The 19,498-nt window shown below is 38.8% G+C and overlaps 3 protein-coding genes across 7 annotated transcripts in view; 2 read left to right on the plus strand and 1 right to left on the minus strand.

The window, feature by feature from the left end:
* Window positions 1–83: 83 nt before the first annotated feature.
* On the minus strand, window positions 84–14,752 carry pdk4 (pyruvate dehydrogenase kinase, isozyme 4). Of its 3 annotated transcripts, XM_057827698.1 has the most exons (11): window positions 14,385–14,526; window positions 13,971–14,112; window positions 10,121–10,192; window positions 9,735–9,919; window positions 9,479–9,568; window positions 9,113–9,190; window positions 8,020–8,096; window positions 7,845–7,943; window positions 7,642–7,755; window positions 5,142–5,255; window positions 84–4,824 (listed from the first exon to the last, which is right to left on the minus strand). In XM_057827698.1, exons 1-11 carry the CDS (start codon window positions 14,500–14,502, stop codon window positions 4,678–4,680), a joined length of 1,236 nt encoding a protein of 411 aa, XP_057683681.1. In that variant the 5' UTR covers window positions 14,503–14,526; the 3' UTR covers window positions 84–4,677. The 3 variants fall into 3 exon arrangements, 1 of the variants encoding a protein (XP_057683681.1); XR_009061862.1 differs by lacking the exons at window positions 84–4,824; window positions 5,142–5,255; window positions 7,642–7,755; window positions 7,845–7,943; window positions 8,020–8,096 and having other exon boundaries at window positions 9,719–9,919; window positions 14,385–14,752; XR_009061863.1 differs by lacking the exons at window positions 84–4,824; window positions 5,142–5,255; window positions 7,642–7,755; window positions 7,845–7,943; window positions 8,020–8,096 and having other exon boundaries at window positions 9,173–9,190; window positions 9,709–9,919; window positions 14,385–14,752.
* On the plus strand, window positions 836–13,356 carry asb4 (ankyrin repeat and SOCS box containing 4). Its single transcript, XM_057827697.1, has 6 exons — window positions 836–1,336; window positions 1,398–1,697; window positions 1,760–2,002; window positions 2,255–2,502; window positions 2,564–2,677; window positions 2,747–13,356. Exons 1-6 carry the CDS (start codon window positions 1,159–1,161, stop codon window positions 2,933–2,935), a joined length of 1,272 nt encoding a protein of 423 aa, XP_057683680.1. The 5' UTR covers window positions 836–1,158; the 3' UTR covers window positions 2,936–13,356.
* A 166-nt stretch (window positions 14,753–14,918) lies between the features above and the next one.
* LOC130910417 (cytoplasmic dynein 1 intermediate chain 1) overlaps window positions 14,919–19,498 on the plus strand; it is a 91,790-nt gene continuing 87,210 nt past the window's right edge. The window contains exons 1-4 of one of the 3 annotated variants that reach the window (XM_057827695.1): window positions 14,919–15,689; window positions 15,937–16,071; window positions 16,144–16,258; window positions 16,582–16,669. In XM_057827695.1, the coding sequence (XP_057683678.1) occupies window positions 15,952–16,071; window positions 16,144–16,258; window positions 16,582–16,669 (323 nt within the window). In that variant the 5' untranslated portion in view covers window positions 14,919–15,689; window positions 15,937–15,951. The remainder of the gene's footprint in view (window positions 15,690–15,936; window positions 16,072–16,143; window positions 16,259–16,581; window positions 16,670–19,498) is intronic. The other 2 variants (XM_057827694.1, XM_057827693.1) reach the window with 2 other exon arrangements.

A 19,498-nucleotide genomic window follows, 5' to 3' on the forward strand; every position in this document is an offset into this window, starting at 1 on the left:
GCAGCGAATGAACGAAAGTTCATTCGCTGCCACCCTCCCACTTTAAATGGATTGGACATCTATCGCCGTCAATGGCAGCCAATTAGGTAAAACATTAGTAAAATAATCTAAAATGGTTGGTACTAAAGTTTTTTTTGTTTTTTTTAATGGCTACGACTTAATAGGTTTTTATTATATACTATTATAATGAGGGATGTCCCGATCCGATCAAGTGATCGAAAATCGGGCCGATCGCGCCATTTTCAAGAGGATTGGAATTGGGTGAGAAGGATTTGGCTTTTAATTAGAAAAATAATTAAAAGTTTTTTTTGTTTCATGCTTGTACAGTTACACAACCTCTAACCCTCCCTCCTGCTAAGCAGCGCGGCCAAACTGTCCAGCTTGTGTTTGGTACTAAAAGTTAACGATGATTGACAGGTTTTTAGCTTTGATCTTGCCAAAGAAGGTCGGTAACTCTACCATCAAAGGCACAAATCTGTCAATCATCGTTAAACTTGCATAAGTGTACTGTGGCAACTCATGGTGTACGTGAAAAAAGCATTTTTCTATGTTATTCTTGTTTAAATATAATTGACATTATGAAGGCGACACGATGGGACAGTTTTTTTTTTCGGTATCGGATCGGGACTCGGTATTGGCCGATTCTGAAACCCAGGTGTCTCAGACTCTGGTGAAAAATATGCGATCGGGACATCCCTAATTATAACTAATACAGTTAACCCATTTGTTGCCATTGAGGACGATAAATTGCTCAATTTAATATTTCATTTGGATTGTACATCTATCATCATCAAGTTAAAAATGATGATCATTAGATAATTGAATTAATAAAACCATTTTAAAACTCAAATAAGGCCCCTAGATTTGCCCTCTTAATATGTATTTAACCATGTGACCAACCACACAGACTCGAGGGGAGCTCAGGTTCTGCGGTCACGCCCACTGCTCCATCTATTTATAATCTACTCAACTGCTATGTTCCTCTCCTTGTTGGCCTTGATCTTTTGTTGCGTTTGTTGTTTTTGTCACACGGCCCCTAAATAGCTTCTGACGGGACCCTGAAGGCCTTCCACGCATGAATCTTTCACTCTTATTTGTAATCTACTCCATGCTGTGTGGAGAGTGTTTTTGCCCGAGCCAGCTGCTGTTGCTTATGTCATGGAAGAATTGAGCCCAACGCAACTAGCTGTCAAGCAGCTGAAGAAACGCTACCTGGAGGCCTTGCAGAGCAACAACGCTCAGGAAGTTGTTAGCATTCTGCGCACCAAGAAAATCGATATAGACACTGTACTGGAGGTGGACGACCCTGGCATGGTTCTGGCTTCTTATAAACAAGGTAAGGATACGCTAAAGCCAAACTAGATTGGTTAATCAATTCCTACGTCTGATTTGGACAGGCTATTGGCTGCCAGGTTACAAACTGGAGAAGTCCTGGGCGATGGGCCTTCATGTTTGCGTGATGTACAACGCTTTGGAAACTGCACTGGTGCTCCTTCAGGAAGGCGCCGCTGTCAACCGGATGCCCAACGGGAAGACGCCGCTGCACGTGGCCTGCGAGCTGTCCAGCGCCGATTTTGTGAGTCTGCTTCTAGCACATGGGGCAAAGGTCAACATCTTGTCCCTGAGCGGACATACGCCGCTGCATTATTGCATCAACAAAGAGTCGATGGACTGCGCCAAATTGCTCGTCCTTAAAGGTAATCTGTCTGGAATTGTGTTGTGAAGGCAAATATTCTAATTTTTGTTTTTTTCACAAAAGGTGCAAATGTGAGTATGCCCAGTCAAAACAACGAGGAGGACACACCACTACATACAGCAGCCAGATTTGGGATTCCGGAATTGGTGGTGCTCTATTTGGCCCATGGAGCCCCTGTGGATTTAATCAACGCCTTCCGGGAAACCCCACTGCTAACTGCTGCCTTTTGGGCTTTTGATACCAAACGGCAAACCTACAGCCAAGATCATCATCTCGTCTGCCGGCTACTCTTGGACCACAAAGCAGGTCGCCATTGAGTGTCCTTTTCATATTTATGTGAGTTAATTGAGGACAACAAAAAATGTATTTACATTTTATTTTAGCGAGAATCATGAAGTTAATGCAAATGATTTACTTTATTGTGGTTATGTAAATGAGGTGTTTTCCCCCAAATTTCACACAATGTTTTTTCCCTCATCCAGCCTCGTTTTCCCTTTTCCACCCAAGGAATCAGGACTGACAGATTCCAGAGTCTCTAAAAGTGTATTTCCTTTGTAGACGTCAACCTTCAAGAGGAGGACAATAAAACCGCCCTTCACAAGGCTGCCTGGAACTGCGATCACATCCTGATGCAGATGTTTCTGGAAGCCGGAGCAGACACACGAGCCATGGACATCAACGGCTGCTCTCCCATCCAGTATCTCATCAAAGTGACCGATGTGAGACACACTGCCTTGCATGATATCTGCTACCAACTCCTGCTCAACTACAATGCAGCTAGGATCTACCCACCCCAGTTTCACAAGGTACATTGTAAAGTTTATGACCCACGATAGGGGAATACTTCTATCATGTTGTCTTATGCAGGTGTTGCAGGCCTGCCACGACTACCCTAAAGTTATTGAGATCATGGTCAACTCGTATGAACATCTAAAGCCGACAAGGAAGTGGAGAACTGCCATTCCAGATGACTGCTACAAGGTAGCATTCCAACTCTTGGGTAAAGACTTTCTCAAATTATTTTCTTGAAATTTCTCTTTCTTGTCTTAGCGCCACACTGACTTTTACGACTCGTTGTTCGCGGTTTGCTCCAACAATCCTCGGAGTTTGTTGCATCTGACCAGATGTGCCATTCGAAGCAGTATGGAAGGCTCCTGCCAAAGAGGTGTCCCGCCGCTTCCGTTGCCCTCAAGTATTAAGAAGTACTTGTTGCTGGCACCTGAGGGGATTTTGTATTGACTAGCTGCCACACTGCTGCATTACTATACAGAACGTGTATTTCTAAGTGTTTGAGATGAACCCAACCAGCATGGGCCATGTCACAAAGTCTTCCAAATGTAGTGTCAAACAGCTCTCAGTACAAAACGAGGACTGTCTCCTTAAACGCACCGCTAGAGCGCTGACACTTGTGATAGCACGTAGCGTGTAGTTTCATGTTTGTTTTTTTTATCTTGTTTAAACGGTTATATTAGGTGATTTTGCCAAAGAACAGACAAAAAAAAAAAGACACTTTGAACAGTGACATGACATTTTGTATAGGGTTTTTAGGGGGAGTTACAGTATAGTGAACTACGGCATTTGAAATGGAAACAGACATTCAGATTTGAGAAAATATACAGTACATATTCACTTAAAGGATATTACTGTGAAAATATATTAACAGATATTTGTAGCGGTGAGCCCTCACAAGAATTTAGGAGGAAAAAGTGTTTAGTTACAAGGCAGATAAACAGTGGACACTAAAAGGGACCAAAACATGCCTAGTTATATTGGTTACAGAGTTTGTTTTGTTCTTTTAACAAGTGAAGTCATGATAAAAACGAGCTAGAAAAGAGACATTTTGTTTTTCTTGTGAAAAGGCTCATTGATACTGTACATTTTAATGGCTGTTAAATGAGGCGATTTCTAATATATCACTAAAAACTGCACATTTATTACTTAGCATGTTTGCTATTACAGTAGTTACTTTTAAAGGCCATTTGTTATTAAAAAGCACTTGTTCTGCAATAGGAAAGTGCACATGCAACTCAAATACAATCCTCCACTTTCAATTACGACAGTACCGACAAATTACTTAATATACAATACTCATTTCAAACAAGCACAACGCGTTCTTCCTTCTGGAATTGAACATTCTTTGTTGTATTCAGCAGCATAAACATCTCAGCTAGCTGGGTCCTTATGTGTTCATAACAATTTTACCGATGTTAAAATACTAAAATATGTCACGACTGAGTTTACATTCAAAGATTTCTGAAACATTCAAGTAGCATTTTGTTCTTAACTGGGCTTGAAATAGCAAAGCGAGTAACGGAATTGGAAGGTATGATGTGAAATGTGTGGGTTTTTTTTCCCCCCAAAGGTCTTTAAGCTTTAAATTGTGTACAAAACTAATAATTCAAAATATTATCCAAAACTATAGATGTACAGATTGTGTGTTATTAATTGAGCCCTGATAACTTATACATTACTTTATATTAAAGATGCTAAATGTAAAATGCAAGGTAGTTGGTCCCGTCAGACTCTAAATGCCTTAACACCGGTTTACCTGTACTTTCTGAGAATTATTGCAATAAAGTCACCGGTATCTAAAACTGTTAGTCTGTCAACATTAAAAACACGTAAGATAATAAAGATTTATGGTCTAGTTAACTACAGTGAAAGAGAAAAGTGACTGGCTTTTACAAATAGCACCTTTAAGACATTAGTTTGTACAAATTGTCACCTACCTGACTATATCGGGTGATTCAACTTGTGTAAGAAATATTGGTGATTTTGTGAAAACAAAATAAAAAAAAAAACAACAACTTTTATAGGGTGTACATGTAAAATTGAAAGTAGCAAATACATGCTTCTAATTTTGAAAAAATCTTGGCTCCTCTGGTTTGAGATAAATAATAAAATTTGGTTAAAATCTGTTTGGAACTGGCCAAATACGTTTACCCACTTGTGATGTTTAGTTTTTTTTGTTTTCCAGTCCATCATGAGTGAGTCCTCTCGCTCCTACCCAGTTTCTTTGGTTCCTTGCTGGGCATGCACCAATCGTCGGCCTCTATGGTGGACTGATAATGGCGAAGGGCTGACTTGTTGAACACGGGCAGCCTTTCCACCGACTCAGATGAAAGCGCCTACGAAACAATAACTTAGTTATTAGCTCAAAAATGGCGATAGACGTCCAATCCGTTTGGACTTGGAGGACTAACTTCCAGCTCAAATGAACTGGACGTGTACTAGTGACATTTAAATTCAAAGCAGAACAATGAAAAGAGCCACATGATTGGACATCTATCATCGTCAATGGCACTTAACCCTTATCAATCACATAATCATTTCTGTGATGTTGACAAAAGGGTACACCAGTTATCAGCTGCAGAGTGTCTTGTGTTACATAAGCCTGTGTACGTGATCAGCTGATGGTTATTTTGGACGGATAGGCTGTTGTCACCTTTAAGTAAATGACAGCTGAAGTTCCGTAGCCCTCCATGGAGTAGAGCTGTAGGTCGCCTTGGAAATACTTGGCATAGAGACGGGAAATAGGAAGGCCGTAGCCGAAACCGGCCTGGGGAGAACAGGCACCATTTGAAGTAGTAACATAACAACATACAAAAATCAATAAGTAAATATGCGACGCGACTGGTATGAGTCATTAGCAACTAATTCGCTTGACATGACAGTTCAGATAAATTCAGTTGTTTCTAAAGAGTATCCTAATATTTTTAATGAATATGAATAAAGAGTAAAGTTGTTTTATCGTTTTGATTTCACAGCATTTATTGATTTCATTTTTTAGATTTATGCAGTCTTGATTAGTAGCATGAGATATTTGCGACTAATCGCATACCCACAGAGTCATACTAAATTCAAAAGTACACCTGTAGTCAAAAGTTCAAAAGTTTTGAGACACTTTCGCATCCTAATTAACGGTGAAGTGTCTCAAAACCTTTCACGACAGGCCTTGAATATACATCTGTAGTAGGTATATCCTGATCTGATTTTTGCTCCCGAGTCAGTCTGAGTCATCTGGTTTTGAGAATCTGCCGGTCTAGAGTTTGGATCCGATACTGGGAAAAAAAATATCTTTTTTTGTTCTTATATATTCATTCATTCATTTTTCATGCTGCTTTATTATATATACAGTATTGTCCAAAACACTTTTCTATCCTTTCCACCACACGAAATGCCCACTTAGCAAACATTACAAGTCGTCTCCTTGTTCAATGGTAAAATATTTCGACAAAGAAGACATTACCACTCTAGCAGCTACCCGTTAAGTTCCCGCGTTAGCTTCTAGAACGTTCCCCTATTGGGGCTGTTTCCAGGAGTTCCTCTTCCGCTTTTTTGCGGAAGTGTAGCGGAGCACAAAACGTGTATATTTTTGTTTCTTTTGGCAATGCCATTGCATTTCTGTATTATTTTGTTAATTTTTAGCCCTTAAAAATGAAAACAAATATTAAAACAACTTTTAAAATTAAAACCCCGATCCTTTTCACCCGAATATGATCCCCCGAAAAATGGCCTGTGCGGCCAGATTTTTGATCATGTGATTGGATTGGGGACATTCCTAATCAATCGTTATACCCAAATCCATCCTGACTTCCCTCTTCCTGTCCATCGATATAGCTCCTCGATAAATGAAGTCTTACAGTGGTAAATATAAGAAGCACACTCTTAAGTGAGCCTAAAAAATGCTCAACTTTTTCTTTGGCGGCTCTAATGTTAATGTGCAATTATAATAATTAATTTGTGAGTTCACTCCAAGTTAACTTGCCCAGCCTTTATTTACTTATTTAATTTCTTAAATTGACTTTTAATGTCTCAATCAGATACTGGGTTTTATGAGCACAACATTACAGTTTATATAGCGTTCTGAAAGTACTTTATGCAGGTATCGTGCTGGACTCAAAGACTTTTTTGTATCAAAATTAAAGGTGTGTGAAATTTCCGATTCTTAGAATATTCGCGATTCGGCCGCTGAAGATTCGTGAACGAGTCACAAACATCCAAATTCTGATTATTTAAATATGCTAAGTAAAGTGGAATGAAAACTTCTTCTTCGGGACGCAATGAGAAACGGACACATCCACAACTCGTGCCGCTAGATAAAAAAACACCGACAGCCGCTGCAAACAACACCTAGTTGCTATAAACGTTGCCACAAACTACGCCCACATAATGCTACGGTAGATATCACATGTATATAAAACTAGATGCGAAATGACAGACTTGGCGGCGTTAGCAAATTTATAGAAAACTAGATGCAAAATGACACACTCGCCGGTGCTAGTAAACAGCCGCCATGTTAAGGCAGTAGACCTCTCAGGAAGGCTCTGTTGTACTGAACCTTCCGAGCGAACTAATTAACATTTTATCAAAAATGCTCCTTAATCGGCAAAATCTTGACTTGAATATATCTTTAAATGATGAAACAGTTTTAAAAATTTCACATGTCAAAACTAGAGGGAAGGGAAATTATGGAATAACAGGAGCAATTTTAGCGGTTGATTCACAATATTAAATTAATGTAGTTTAAAGCTGCTGATACAGAAAGGGGACTTGAGTATTTTATTTACAGTTTTGAACTGTTAACTTGATACTGAAGTAGTTGTTCATTTAAGCCTGACAGGATTTTTGTACAATTTTTGCAACTAATGTACAAAACATTAAAAACAGCTAATAGCTGGGGGGGGGTGCATCAATAATCAATTCATAATCGAATTGTATCCTCTGAGTTGTAATCGAATCGTGAGGTGCCCCAAGGTTCCCACCTCTAATCATAACAACATTTACTTGAAACCCAAAAAAAAAAAAAACTTCAGTTCAAATAAGGCAAACTGATAAATAGTTAGATATTGCCCGAAGCAACTGCCTTGCATTTGTTACATTTTAATCCAGTGAACTCTTGCCACGTGCATCCTTTCATAATTTATAAGCAGTGTGACTCTCACCAGTGGTGCGTTACGAGAGTTGTCTATATGTACAGGGCTAGGAGCTGTGGAGTACATATAGCTGAATAGCCGCTCAATTTTCCTCAGCGGGACGCCACCGCCTCTGTCAGACATCTAAAAATAGTGTACATAGTAAATATTGCCTGTAAAGAACTATGACAAGTTTATTGCTGCTTCAGTAAGTGCCACATAAACCCATTTACCTTGATAGTCAGGTCCTCAGTGCCCAGTGAGACGCGCACTTTGATGGCAGGCAGCGTTGGGCTTGTCTCGTGGGTTTCCACTGTTGCTCGCATCGCATTCTGCAAAAGGTTAGCAAAGTAATTAGCAAAAGAAAACATGCTAAGGTGTGTTGTTGGTGGTTTTAATGCACCGTACCTTGAAGAGCTCAAATAGCATATGGTAAAGGTGTGACGGCACATAAACAATGTGGACAGGCTGCTCTGGAGTTTTGGCTGTATAACATAAAAAATATAAACCATAGACTTCATAATGGATTGACGGCTCAGATCGGTCATGCACTGCACCTCACATTCAAGTAGGGGGGCGCCCACATCAAGATGAGCTATTCACACACGCACGCAGCGATCTAATGCCGGATTTCTATTGAAAAAGTACGAAAGCTGTACCGCATACAAACAGGAAGGACTGTCTCAGGAGTGATTTGTTCGAGGATTCAAGGTAACTGTTATATTTTTTGTACCATGCATGCATTTTTGAAACGTTGTGAAAAAAATTCAATGGGAGAAATTAGCCGCTACTGCATTGGCATCATAGTTCGCAATACTTACGTAAAATAAATGCTAACTGCACTTTTTTTGTTGTTGTTGTTGCTTTTAACCAAGAATCAAGACTGTTTTACGTCCAGATCTGAAAAGAATTTGTGGATTTCAGCATTCATTAACAAGAATTTTCACCGGAAAAGCTCTGTTTACATCAGGTGACCGCTAGCTACATTCACTAACAGAATAGCCTAGTACATTTGCGTAAAATAAACGCTAACTAATGAATGAATGCATGTTGTTGTTTTCTTGCTTTTAACCAAGAATCGAGAACGTTTCACTTCCATACCTATAAAAAATTCGGGGATTTAAGCATTTATTCAAAAGAATTTTCACCGGAAAAGCTCTGTTTGTATCAGGCGGCCGCTAGCTACATTCACTAACAGACTAACATTGTACTTTGACATATTTACGTAAAATAAACGCTAACTGCACGTTTTTTTTTTTATTTTAACCAAGAATTGAGACTGTTTTACGTCCATATCTATAAAGAATTCGGGGATTAAAGCATTTATTCACAAGAATTTTCAACGAAAAAAAGCTCTTTGTGATTCCACTCGGTCAGCTTTGACGGCCTCGCCAACAATGCAGGCCCCCTATTCATCGGCCACCGTGAGTACATTATGAAGTCTATGTATGAACATTTTTAATGCTATAATGTATAGAAAAAATGAGTATTTAAGACTTACAGTTTACTTGTGTGATTTCCATATCTGGTGAGGTAAGGTAATACTGCTCACACAGCATTTTTGATGTTTCATAAGCATCTACATGGACAAAAAAATAGCTGTCACTAGCAGAATAAGGGAAGTTATGGCGACAAAATATATTAAGATAAACACATAAGCATGTATCATGGTTTCATTTTCAATTCAACTTGTTAACACAACATGCAAACCCAAGAAATTCCACTCATAAATCGCCCGATAACATGTTTTGACTCGGTGCTCTTTATATATCAACTATAAAAATATTAAATTCAGATGCTAATCTGTACAAGCACCCAACTGTTGTGTGGATGTTTAAAAGAGAAACTCAGGACCATCATTCATTACCTTTTATGACCTCCACAACGTCACAGGTGGGATCGATGCTGCCGATATGCTTGGGGTGCGCCGGGTTCACGCTGCCGTCAAAGATTAATGCTACAAAAACAATTCCAATTTTTAACCTTCATACACACTGTTCTTTGCCTTATCTGTAATCATACAGCACAGACCTTTAATGCCATAAAAACCTATACATAATGGACCTGAAAATAACACGAGTGTGAGGATCAACTCACTGATAATCACCAAGTGCTATACTGACTGTGCTGGTTCATGAGCATGCGTGTGGAGATGCGGCTCATGTAGAAGCGATCCAGAAAGTACTGGACGTTCTGGTTGGTCACGGGGTCCACTCCAAAGGCCTCCTTGAACTCCACCACACCCTGAGCCATGGTGGGCACCACGTTGTTGTGTCGGTTGCGGATCTTGATTAGGGTTTGCGTGAAGCTGAGGACAAAGACATAATGGAACAACAGTCACTATTATTGAAAGTTGCTTTTTAAAAAAAAAACGACAGTACACACAAACATGGAAGATACATACTGATTTACAGTAACATTTAAAATGATTACTGTACTAAACCCATGGCATTAAACTACAGTCAGCGCGTGCACGTGTGTTTGAGTGAATGCGCTGTAAATGCCTTACTTTGTCAGAATGTTCTTATCGTCTGGATCGCACTCTAAAAACTCTACAAGCTCCAGCAAACTCTGTGAATACCTGGGAAGCAAAAAGAAGAAACAAAACATGAAGCTATTGAAATACTTTAAACTTAAATGAAGCTTAAACTGTCAAACAAAGATTTGCAGGCTAGCAAATGCAAAGCTTGCAGAGTCACACACTTGAGTGCTGAGGAAGTAGGTGAAAGTTGAACAATACAACATCGCGATTGGGCTGCCCATCAACTGACCCTTAATTTATTTCCTGTTTTGGAAACATGTGGTGACCTAAAAACTATTCTCATGCAGTGAATAAAAACAACAAGACTCTATTGCGGTTCTCATTTACATCAGCATGTGAGCTGTGATGGTGACCAAAAACCACAGTGCAGCAAGCATGTGGGCCAAATATACATACATACATACTGGACATGCCATGAAGGAAGTGGGGGAAGCATGCTGACAGTTGTTTTCTTGTTGAAAGGATTTCACGTGACTTGTGCACAAACACGTAACAGATAGTGATGACAAAATAACTGTCAGACTAGGGCAAAGTCTGTCGTGGAGTATTACCCTCGAATTTGTTAATGTTACGATAATGGGAGCACTAAAATAGAAACATGACAAGTCCATGCTAAACTAGCTAAGGTTTAAGCACAGTTCGTGATGGCTGTATTGTAGCTTTACATAAAAAATAAAATATATATATGGCGGAAAACACTCAGGTGACTTGAAGTTTTATGGGTGAAACATGGTAATTTAGCAAGGGTTGCGATGCAGAAATCGCAGAAATCAGGCAGTGGTCGAGTTTATTTTTCATATATTTACCCTTTTAAACGTTTCTTTTTCAATTTTTTTTTTGTTTGGGTCGATTATTTATCATCTATCATATCGGCGAAATGCGACAGTAATACAATTAAGCGATAGTTATGAGGTAGATATCCGTGACTTTTTTACAGACGCCATTTTTTTCCATTGTGAAATAATTTGTTTAAAGTTTAAAATATGTGAGTGAATAATTTTTTAAAGTCGTTTTTTTTTTTAAACGAAATATGAGACATCAATTAATGATTGTAAGCTAAAAACGACAGACATTTTGAATAATAAATATAATTAATTACCTTCGTTTTATGGCTGGGTTGAAACAAAAGCGGTTGCGCTATGTCTGTAAACGGGGGTTTTCAGGGTAAAACGGACAAATTAAAAATAGTTCGGGGGCTTAATGCGCCATGAATCTGCTATGGCAGCATATAGACATGCTGTTCTATCGAACAACAGTTTTTTTGGCTTCAAATACAGCAGTTTCTTTTATTAAAGAGGAGTGCAAGAGCAGAAACTGCTTTTTCAGTCTTGTCTGTGTTTTCCGCCATATATATTTGTATCTATACACACCATAGACTTCATAATGATATTGACGGGTCACATCCATCATACACTGCGCCTCGCCTTCAAGTAGGGGGCCTGCCCACAACAAGAGGAGTTATTTACAAACACGCACGCAGCGATCTAACCCCGGATTTAGGTTGGAAAAGTACGAAAGCTGTACCGCATACAAACAAGGATTGTGTCAGGATTGATTTGTTCGAGGATTCAAGGTAATCATTAAATTTTTCGTACCAGGCATGCATTTTGAAAAATTGTGAAAAAAAATCAATGGGAGAAATTAGCCGCTATGGCATTGGCGTCATAGTTCGCGATATTGAAGTAAAATAAATGGTAACTGCAAGTTTTTTTGTTTTTTTTTTGCTTTTAACCAAGAATCGAGACTGTTTTACGTCCATATCTTCAAATAATTCAGGGATTTAAGCATCTATTCACAAGAATTTTCAACAGAAATAGCTCTTTGTGATGATAAGGCGGCACTACAGTGGCCTAAAGACTAGCAGCACATTCGACATATTTACGTAAAATAAATGCTAGCTGCCCGGTTCTTTGCTCTTTTAACAAAGAATTGAGACTGTACGCCCATATCTATATAGAATTGAGGGATTTACACATTTATTCACAAGAATTTTCAGCGTAAAAAGCTCTTTGTATTTCCACTCTATCAGCTTTCACGGCGATAGGCCCATTATTAATCAGCCCCGCTCCCCGTCAATATCATCATGAAGTCTATGTATATACACAAATGAACTACAAGTAAACCAAAAATTTGAATGGGCGGTAGTCTGACATACAGCAATTCTGAGTTGATTTGCTGATATTTTCAAGTATTACAATGACTGGACTTGCTCAAGTGTCATGACTTGACATGACTCACCATATGAGGTATCAAATTTAGTACTGAAATCAATGCAATTCACGGTCTTGAGATGACTAGGGAGTATAATAAAACATCTGCAAATTGAGTTCACAAGTTCACAATTGAGTCACAAGTCACTGACTTAATATTATGTTTGCGGTCTGCTTAAATGTTTGTTATCAAACCCATATGCAAGCATGTACCTTGATATGGGTGTGTACAGACTAGAGCTGTCCCGACTAGTCGACGTAGTCGACGTCATCGATGACGTAAATCCGTCGACGAGCACAACATGCCGTCGACGGTTAATGAAGGGTTAAAAAAATATATGCGTGGAAAGTTAGAATGTCGGATGCTCTGTTTGCAAGCGGGGAAAGCGGCACAAAGCCAAAAAAAGCGCACCAGAGTGTCCAAAACATTGACTTATTTCAAAGAAACAAAGGAGAGTACACTCTTCTGTCCTGTCTCTTCAGTGCCAAGCTTGACTGCACGTCGGCCGTGAATAAACACCTCAAGCGCCATCACGCAGTTTGTGTTTTTTTTTTTTTTTCATTTTTTGTACACCAGAGGGTGCTGTCGCCTTACTAAATAATAATGTTTCATTGACAATGGGCCTATAAGTGCTATTAGTATTGTTCTTAATGCTAATTGAAAGATTTATTTCATGTTATGGTTTATTTTATGGTATAGAAAATTATATAAGGTTAAAAGGTCATAAATATATACAGTATATACAGTGATTGCACTCAAGGGAGAGATTGTCAATGATAAGGTAATAAGGTAAAGGCAATTCATATAGGCAATTCATTGATATATAAATAAGGTTTAAAAGGAAAAAGGTGAAAAGTTTTTGTTAATTTCCTATTGTGTTGCTTTATTTGTGTGCACCGTACCTCTTACAGTGTGTTTACATCAAGGATGGAATAAAAGTTGTAAACCATCAGTTTAAGAGACCATCTTTTCAATCGGGATGCTACACAAGTTAATTCTATCAGCATTTGAACTCATTGTTTATTTGTGATTTATTATTGTTATTTACTTGTTTATTTGTACTTTAATAAATGATTTGAGTGTTCCAATATGTTTTTTTAATTGATAAGCGTCAACAAAAATTTCATTGCTAAATTAGTTTTTAAAAAAATTTTAAAAAATTAAAAATTTTAATTATTAGATTAGTCGACTAATCGTAAAAATAGTCGGCTGACTAATCGGGAGAAAATTAGTCGTTTGGGACAGCCCTAGTACAGACATGTATACACTTGTTTCTCAAGGTTATGGCCACTGTCAACAAAACCACGCTCGCATTCTGTATGTTAGTGGCACAAAATAACGTGACGTGGATGTAAGACAACACCTTCTCTTTTAATGGGACGGGTTGAAACAAGTTAGGAGTGGTCAGTATTTATCTAATTCAACACAGATCACGAGGCCTGCACCGTATAAGTGGCATGTAATGGAAATTGAGTGGGAAAGGAATGTGTTTTATGCATCTTAAACTATTTGGCTGCATTGACAGCATTAGCCATTCAATTCATTATGGAATAGAAAGGCTGCCGGTATATTGTAATAAAAAGAGACAGTTTGTAGTTTATCCTACCAACTGGTGAGGAGCTTTAGGGAAGGAGTGCCAAGGAGCTTGTCCGGGAGGAAATCAATTTCCTTCATGATGTTAGCCAGCCTGACAGGGAGCTCCTGCCTCAGGAACACAAAGGAGGTCTTCTCACATGCATTGGCAGAGCCTGCAGTCACATGGGGGACAGAAAAAAACTTTGCCAACAAACTTTGACCCAATTTTGTCAAACGATGATAGAACAACTTGTAAAAAGGATCCTAAATTGAAGAAACGTGCGACTTAAGTAGAAAAGTTATAATAATATTTAGTCCACTAACATCTGTCGTGTTAAACACCTAAATTAACATTTGAAGACGTGCATTCTGTTGCCAGAAAGCACAGCTGCCCTTGATAGGTTGCAAGACCCTCAGCAACACACGATTGCATGGAAACACTTACCAAAGTCAATGAACTGTTTCATCGACAAAGGCGACGGCGAGAACTTGGAAAATCTCTCCACTTGCTTCGGTATTCCGGCCACTGAGCTGTTTTTCATCAAAAATTGAGCGAACTTCATTGTTGCAGTCCTCAAAGGGCCAAGCTGTCAGTGCACAACTCTCCTTCTTCCCAACACGCTCCAGTTTGCTGTTTTATGTCTATCTAATACAAAACGGAAGAGGCTTTTTTATGTTAACATAACCAGATGGTTATGAGTGTAAAATATTCGTTTGTCCGTGGCAAGCCTGTCCGCCTCGCATGTTTTACCCTCCAAAATTGATGTTTGTACTGGACTGTTTTTGGGCGGAGACGACGACAGAACGACACCTAAACGCACCAATAGCCGCCATGTTTGCTAGAAATGGGCGGGAACGAGTACAGCTGGGAGCAAACTAGTGCCAAGAGAACACCGCTAGCTTCTTCCAACGGCAGAATGCTTGAAGTGCATACACTACAGTAAATATTTATCAACAAAATACACATGTTGACATTGTGGGAGTACTTTCCGTTAATGTTTGCGCTCTGGCTAACAATGTCAAACATTTCCGAGAACGACTTACCTGCGGTCACCGATCTAAAATCAATGCGCGCCTCTGCGGTCACTCGTCGTTAATGCTACTTAAATGATTGACACGCATTTTGACCAATAGCTGCCCGAGAAGCTGTAACATAGCGTTGTCCAATGTGTACAGTGTCCAATAGGAGAGTCAAAGAGCTTGTAGAAGGCGGGACCTAGCAGAAAAACATTAGCCAAGGCATAATGAATAATAAAAGACAGCTACGCCCCCTTTAAATCCCAAAAGAAAATATATATCGGGGGGAATACATATTTGAGGGAAACTTAGGTCGTCTGGTAAACAATATTTAGACAATTCCGTTCTTCGAGTGCCCAGAAGATGGCGGTGTTTACACAGAAGGACTATTATTCAGTTCTTTAAAAGTCCAGAAGATGGCAGTGTAGCAAAAGCCACCACAATAGAGTCTTGTCTGTGGAGGTTGGATTTCCTCATCCTTTCTCAGCATCATCCTTTGCCTCCGCATCTGGACCACCTGCCGTCTTATTAGAGTCATCTCCATTTGAAATGCAACGTGTCAGTCGCGGCTTTGTGTAAACCTCGCCGAAAGGTTCACAAGACCTGCTTGGTGGCTTATTAAACGCCCTGTGTATAAATGTCATCTTGATAAAGGATGTGCTGAAATCTTCGGGCGTAGCAGTGATACAGCATCTTTTTCCGTGACACATCATATTCAACACGAGTGGACAAGGTATGATGGAAACGTTTTTGATCAACGTGTTTATAAAATAATTACAAATGCATGCAGATAATAAAGTGATTGAGGATTTGAACTGCTAGCTGGCATTTTAATTAACATCTGAAACTGCCTACTGGCTTTGCATGGTAAATTGCGACTAAAAATCGTGTATTTTGTGTATTGCAAGGTAGCATTGGATGCATGCTTAATACAGATAAAAGGAATACAAATAATAACATGAAGCAATATCTCCTAAAAGCTCCCATTTAAGACCATGTCGGACAAAAGTGACTTAAAAGCAGAACTGGAGCGCAAGAAGCAGCGCCTCGCCCAGATAAGGGAGGAGAAAAAGCGAAAAGAAGAAGAAAGGAAGAAGAAAGAGGTAACCAAAAAAGTAAGTTGACTAGACAGCATTGAAGTGAACACACCTGGATGTTTGAATCTATTTTTGGACCCTCGTGTGCAGGCAGAGAGCCAGCAGAAAACAGAGCCCACCTCAGAGGACTCGGACTTGGACCGCAAGCGTCGAGAAACCGAGGCCCTGCTGCAGAGTATCGGCATTTCACCCGAGCCTCCTTTAGGTCTTTATCTCCTTCATAGACTTAACCTTACAGCATTTCGCTCCTATTGTATTACATCTGACTCAATGCTATACTTAAAACTGTATCATCATCTTCTGTGAGTTTCTACTTGTACTCCCAAGGGTGTCTTTCACTTGCAGTCAGCTTTTTGAAATGCTGTTCTCTTGTAGTCTCATACTGAAACAGCATCTCATAATTGGAAAGCCATCTTAGAAGCTGAGCTATGTAGTTTTAATTTGTTTTAATTTAAGATGAATCATTGTGTAATTGTATTGTTGCTTTTTGTATCTTGTAATTTGAGACTCGCATTTTCATTATTTCAGTGCCAAATCCATTGTCCCCATCCAAATCAATGAGCACACCCAGTGAAACGGAGAGTCAGGATTCAGCTGATGGCGGAGCAGCAGGCAGGTAAGGTACTATTTAACCACTAATGTCAGACATTGTTATTATTTATCATCATTTATCATTTAAACACATCATGCGACTCACAAAGCGCTGTGCAATTAAAAGGATTTGACCTCATTAGATTTTATTTTGACATTTTCTCTCTGCCTTGTTTTGTTCATCGCATCACAGATTTAGGTAAGAATGAACCATAGAATAAATGTCATGTTGTGAGGTTCTGGTGTCATGCATGTGATATCATACACTCTGTATTGTGACGACCACTGAGCACATCTATTTTCATCAGATGCTAAAAGAAATATTCAGCTGTGGCGTAAAAGCCATTCAGATACGGTATATTATTTTCATAGACTTCATAATGATATTAACGGGTCAGATTCCATCTTCAGTGCACCTCGCCTTCAAGTAGGGGGCCATCCCACAATCCGCTTCAGTTATTAGCAGTCGGTCGCAGCGACACATGCAGGGATCCAACGCCGGATTTATGTTGAAAAAGTACGAAAGCTGTAGAGCATACAAACAGGAAGGAATTTCTCAGGATTGATTTGTTTGAGGATTTGAGGTAATTATTACATTTTTCGTACCATGCATGCATTTTGAAACGTTGTGAAAAACAATCAATGGGAGACATTAGCTGCTACAGCATTGCATTATACTTCGCAATATTTACGTAAAATAAATACTACCTGCACGTTTTTTTGCTTTTAACCAAGGATTAAGACTCTTTTCCGTCCATATCTATAAAGAATTCAGGGGGTTTAAGCATTTATTCATAAGAATTTTCAACAGAAAAAGCTCTTTGTTTACATCTGGCGGCTGCCACATTTACTGACAGACTAGCATCGTACTTCGACATATTTACATAAAATAAATGCTAACTGCACGTTTTTTTTTTTATTTTTTTAATGCTTTTAACCAAGAATCGAGACTGTTTTACCTCCATATCTATAAAGAATTCAGGGATTTAAGCATTAATTCACAAGAATTTTCACTGGAAAAGCTGTGTTTACATATGGCGGCCGCCACATTGACTGACAGACTAGCATCGTACTTCGACATATTTATGTAAAATAAATGCTAATTGCACGTTTTTTTTTTTTTTTTTTTTTTTTGCTTTTAACCAAGAATCGATACCATTTTACATTAATAAAGAATTCAGGGATTTAAGTATTTATTCACAAGAATTTTCACCGGAAAAGCTCTGTTTACATATGGCGGCCGTCACATTGACTGACAGACTAGCATCGTACTTCGACATATTTACATAAAAGAAATGCTAACTGCATGTTTTTTTTTTTTTTGCTTTTAACCAAGAATCGAGACTGTTTTACGTCCATATCTATAAAGAATTCAGAGATTTAAGCATTTGTTCACAAGACTTTTCAACGAAAAAAGCTCTTTGTCTGTAGTTCCACTTGGTCAGCTTTGATGGGCACGCCAACAATGCAGCCCCCCTATTAATCGGCCCCGCGCCTCGTGTCCCGTCAATATCATTATGAAGTCTATGATTAATTTTGTTGAACAAAAACTCGTAACTATAATTATCATTTTACTGTATAAATGACTAAAATCATGGATGAATGAGGCGATATACAGGTGTACTGAATGACGTGTCTAAAAGTGGTCATCAAGCACATTTTTGTGTCGCCAAGGGTGGAATTGGGTTTAAACACAAAATATTTCAGATTAAGGAAATCTGTCTTTTTGTACTATAATTTTGGAAATTTGAGTTGGAGTTTGGACTGACATTTTTTTCCCAACAAACCCACCCTAGACGATCAATGTCATTTTGAGCATCTCCATTTGTGGTTGTGTGTTTGTGTGTATGTGTGTCACTTCTTAGGTCAGGTATCTCAAAAAGCAAGTCGGAGTTGCGAGACTCAAGGTAAGCAAATCTCCTGAACCGTAGGAACCCAGTTCTCAATGGAAAGGCACCTATTGTGTTGCCATCGTGATTTATGGGATCACAACACCACCGTGTCAGTTCTCCTTTGATTTCTTTGCACTCTGCCGGTGAATTTCTTTCTTGAGCCTGGCCGTCTCCTTCAGTTTGTAAAGATCACAGTGGTTTGAGCCTTAATCAGAAATTGACAATCTGTGTCATGGCAGTTACTGTAAAAACAGCCACTCTGGCAGGTTAATGAAATGGCACAGGCTGAAGGTCTGATAGGTGCACTCAGTGGCCTGAAAGGTATCATCAAAACGTGAAGTTTGATTGGAAGTGTAACGTTTTTCAAATGGTAGATGTCAGCACAGGGCTGCCATCAGACTCCACTTTTTTTTATTTTTCCTTTGCATAAATGACTGTTGAGCCAGTTTTCCACATGATCATCATGCATGGCAGGTGCTTTACCATGTAGTACGTCAAACATGTTCACGTTCACCTCAAATGTGTATTTCATGTTAATATACTGAGTTTGATGATGAACTTCAATGTACAGTCAGTGGATTTGGGGAGAAATATTTTCAGATACCTGTTCAAATGGCATTTTCTTAGTAAAGACAACATAATTTTAGTTATAACATGTCCCATCCATTCTTCACTGTTAATCTTGCTATGAAATGGGAGTCCGTATATGTTATTGGTTACACCTGGACACGCTTACATGACTAGTCGTAACGGTCAATAGGTCAAATTACTGATGGTTTTTTTTTTTTCTCATTTTGTATTATTATTATTATAGAATATCATTGTCATTATTATTGATTGATGCTTCATATTTTTCCCCACCTGTATTATTATTATTATTATTATTTTTTTTTTTGATCATTTCCTCAAAGTGGTTTTTAAAGCAGCTGACTCCATAATGGATATTTATATCAAATATATAT

This window comes from Corythoichthys intestinalis, chromosome 22 (assembly GCF_030265065.1).
Source record: "Corythoichthys intestinalis isolate RoL2023-P3 chromosome 22, ASM3026506v1, whole genome shotgun sequence".
Classification (NCBI taxonomy): domain Eukaryota; kingdom Metazoa; phylum Chordata; class Actinopteri; order Syngnathiformes; family Syngnathidae; genus Corythoichthys; species Corythoichthys intestinalis.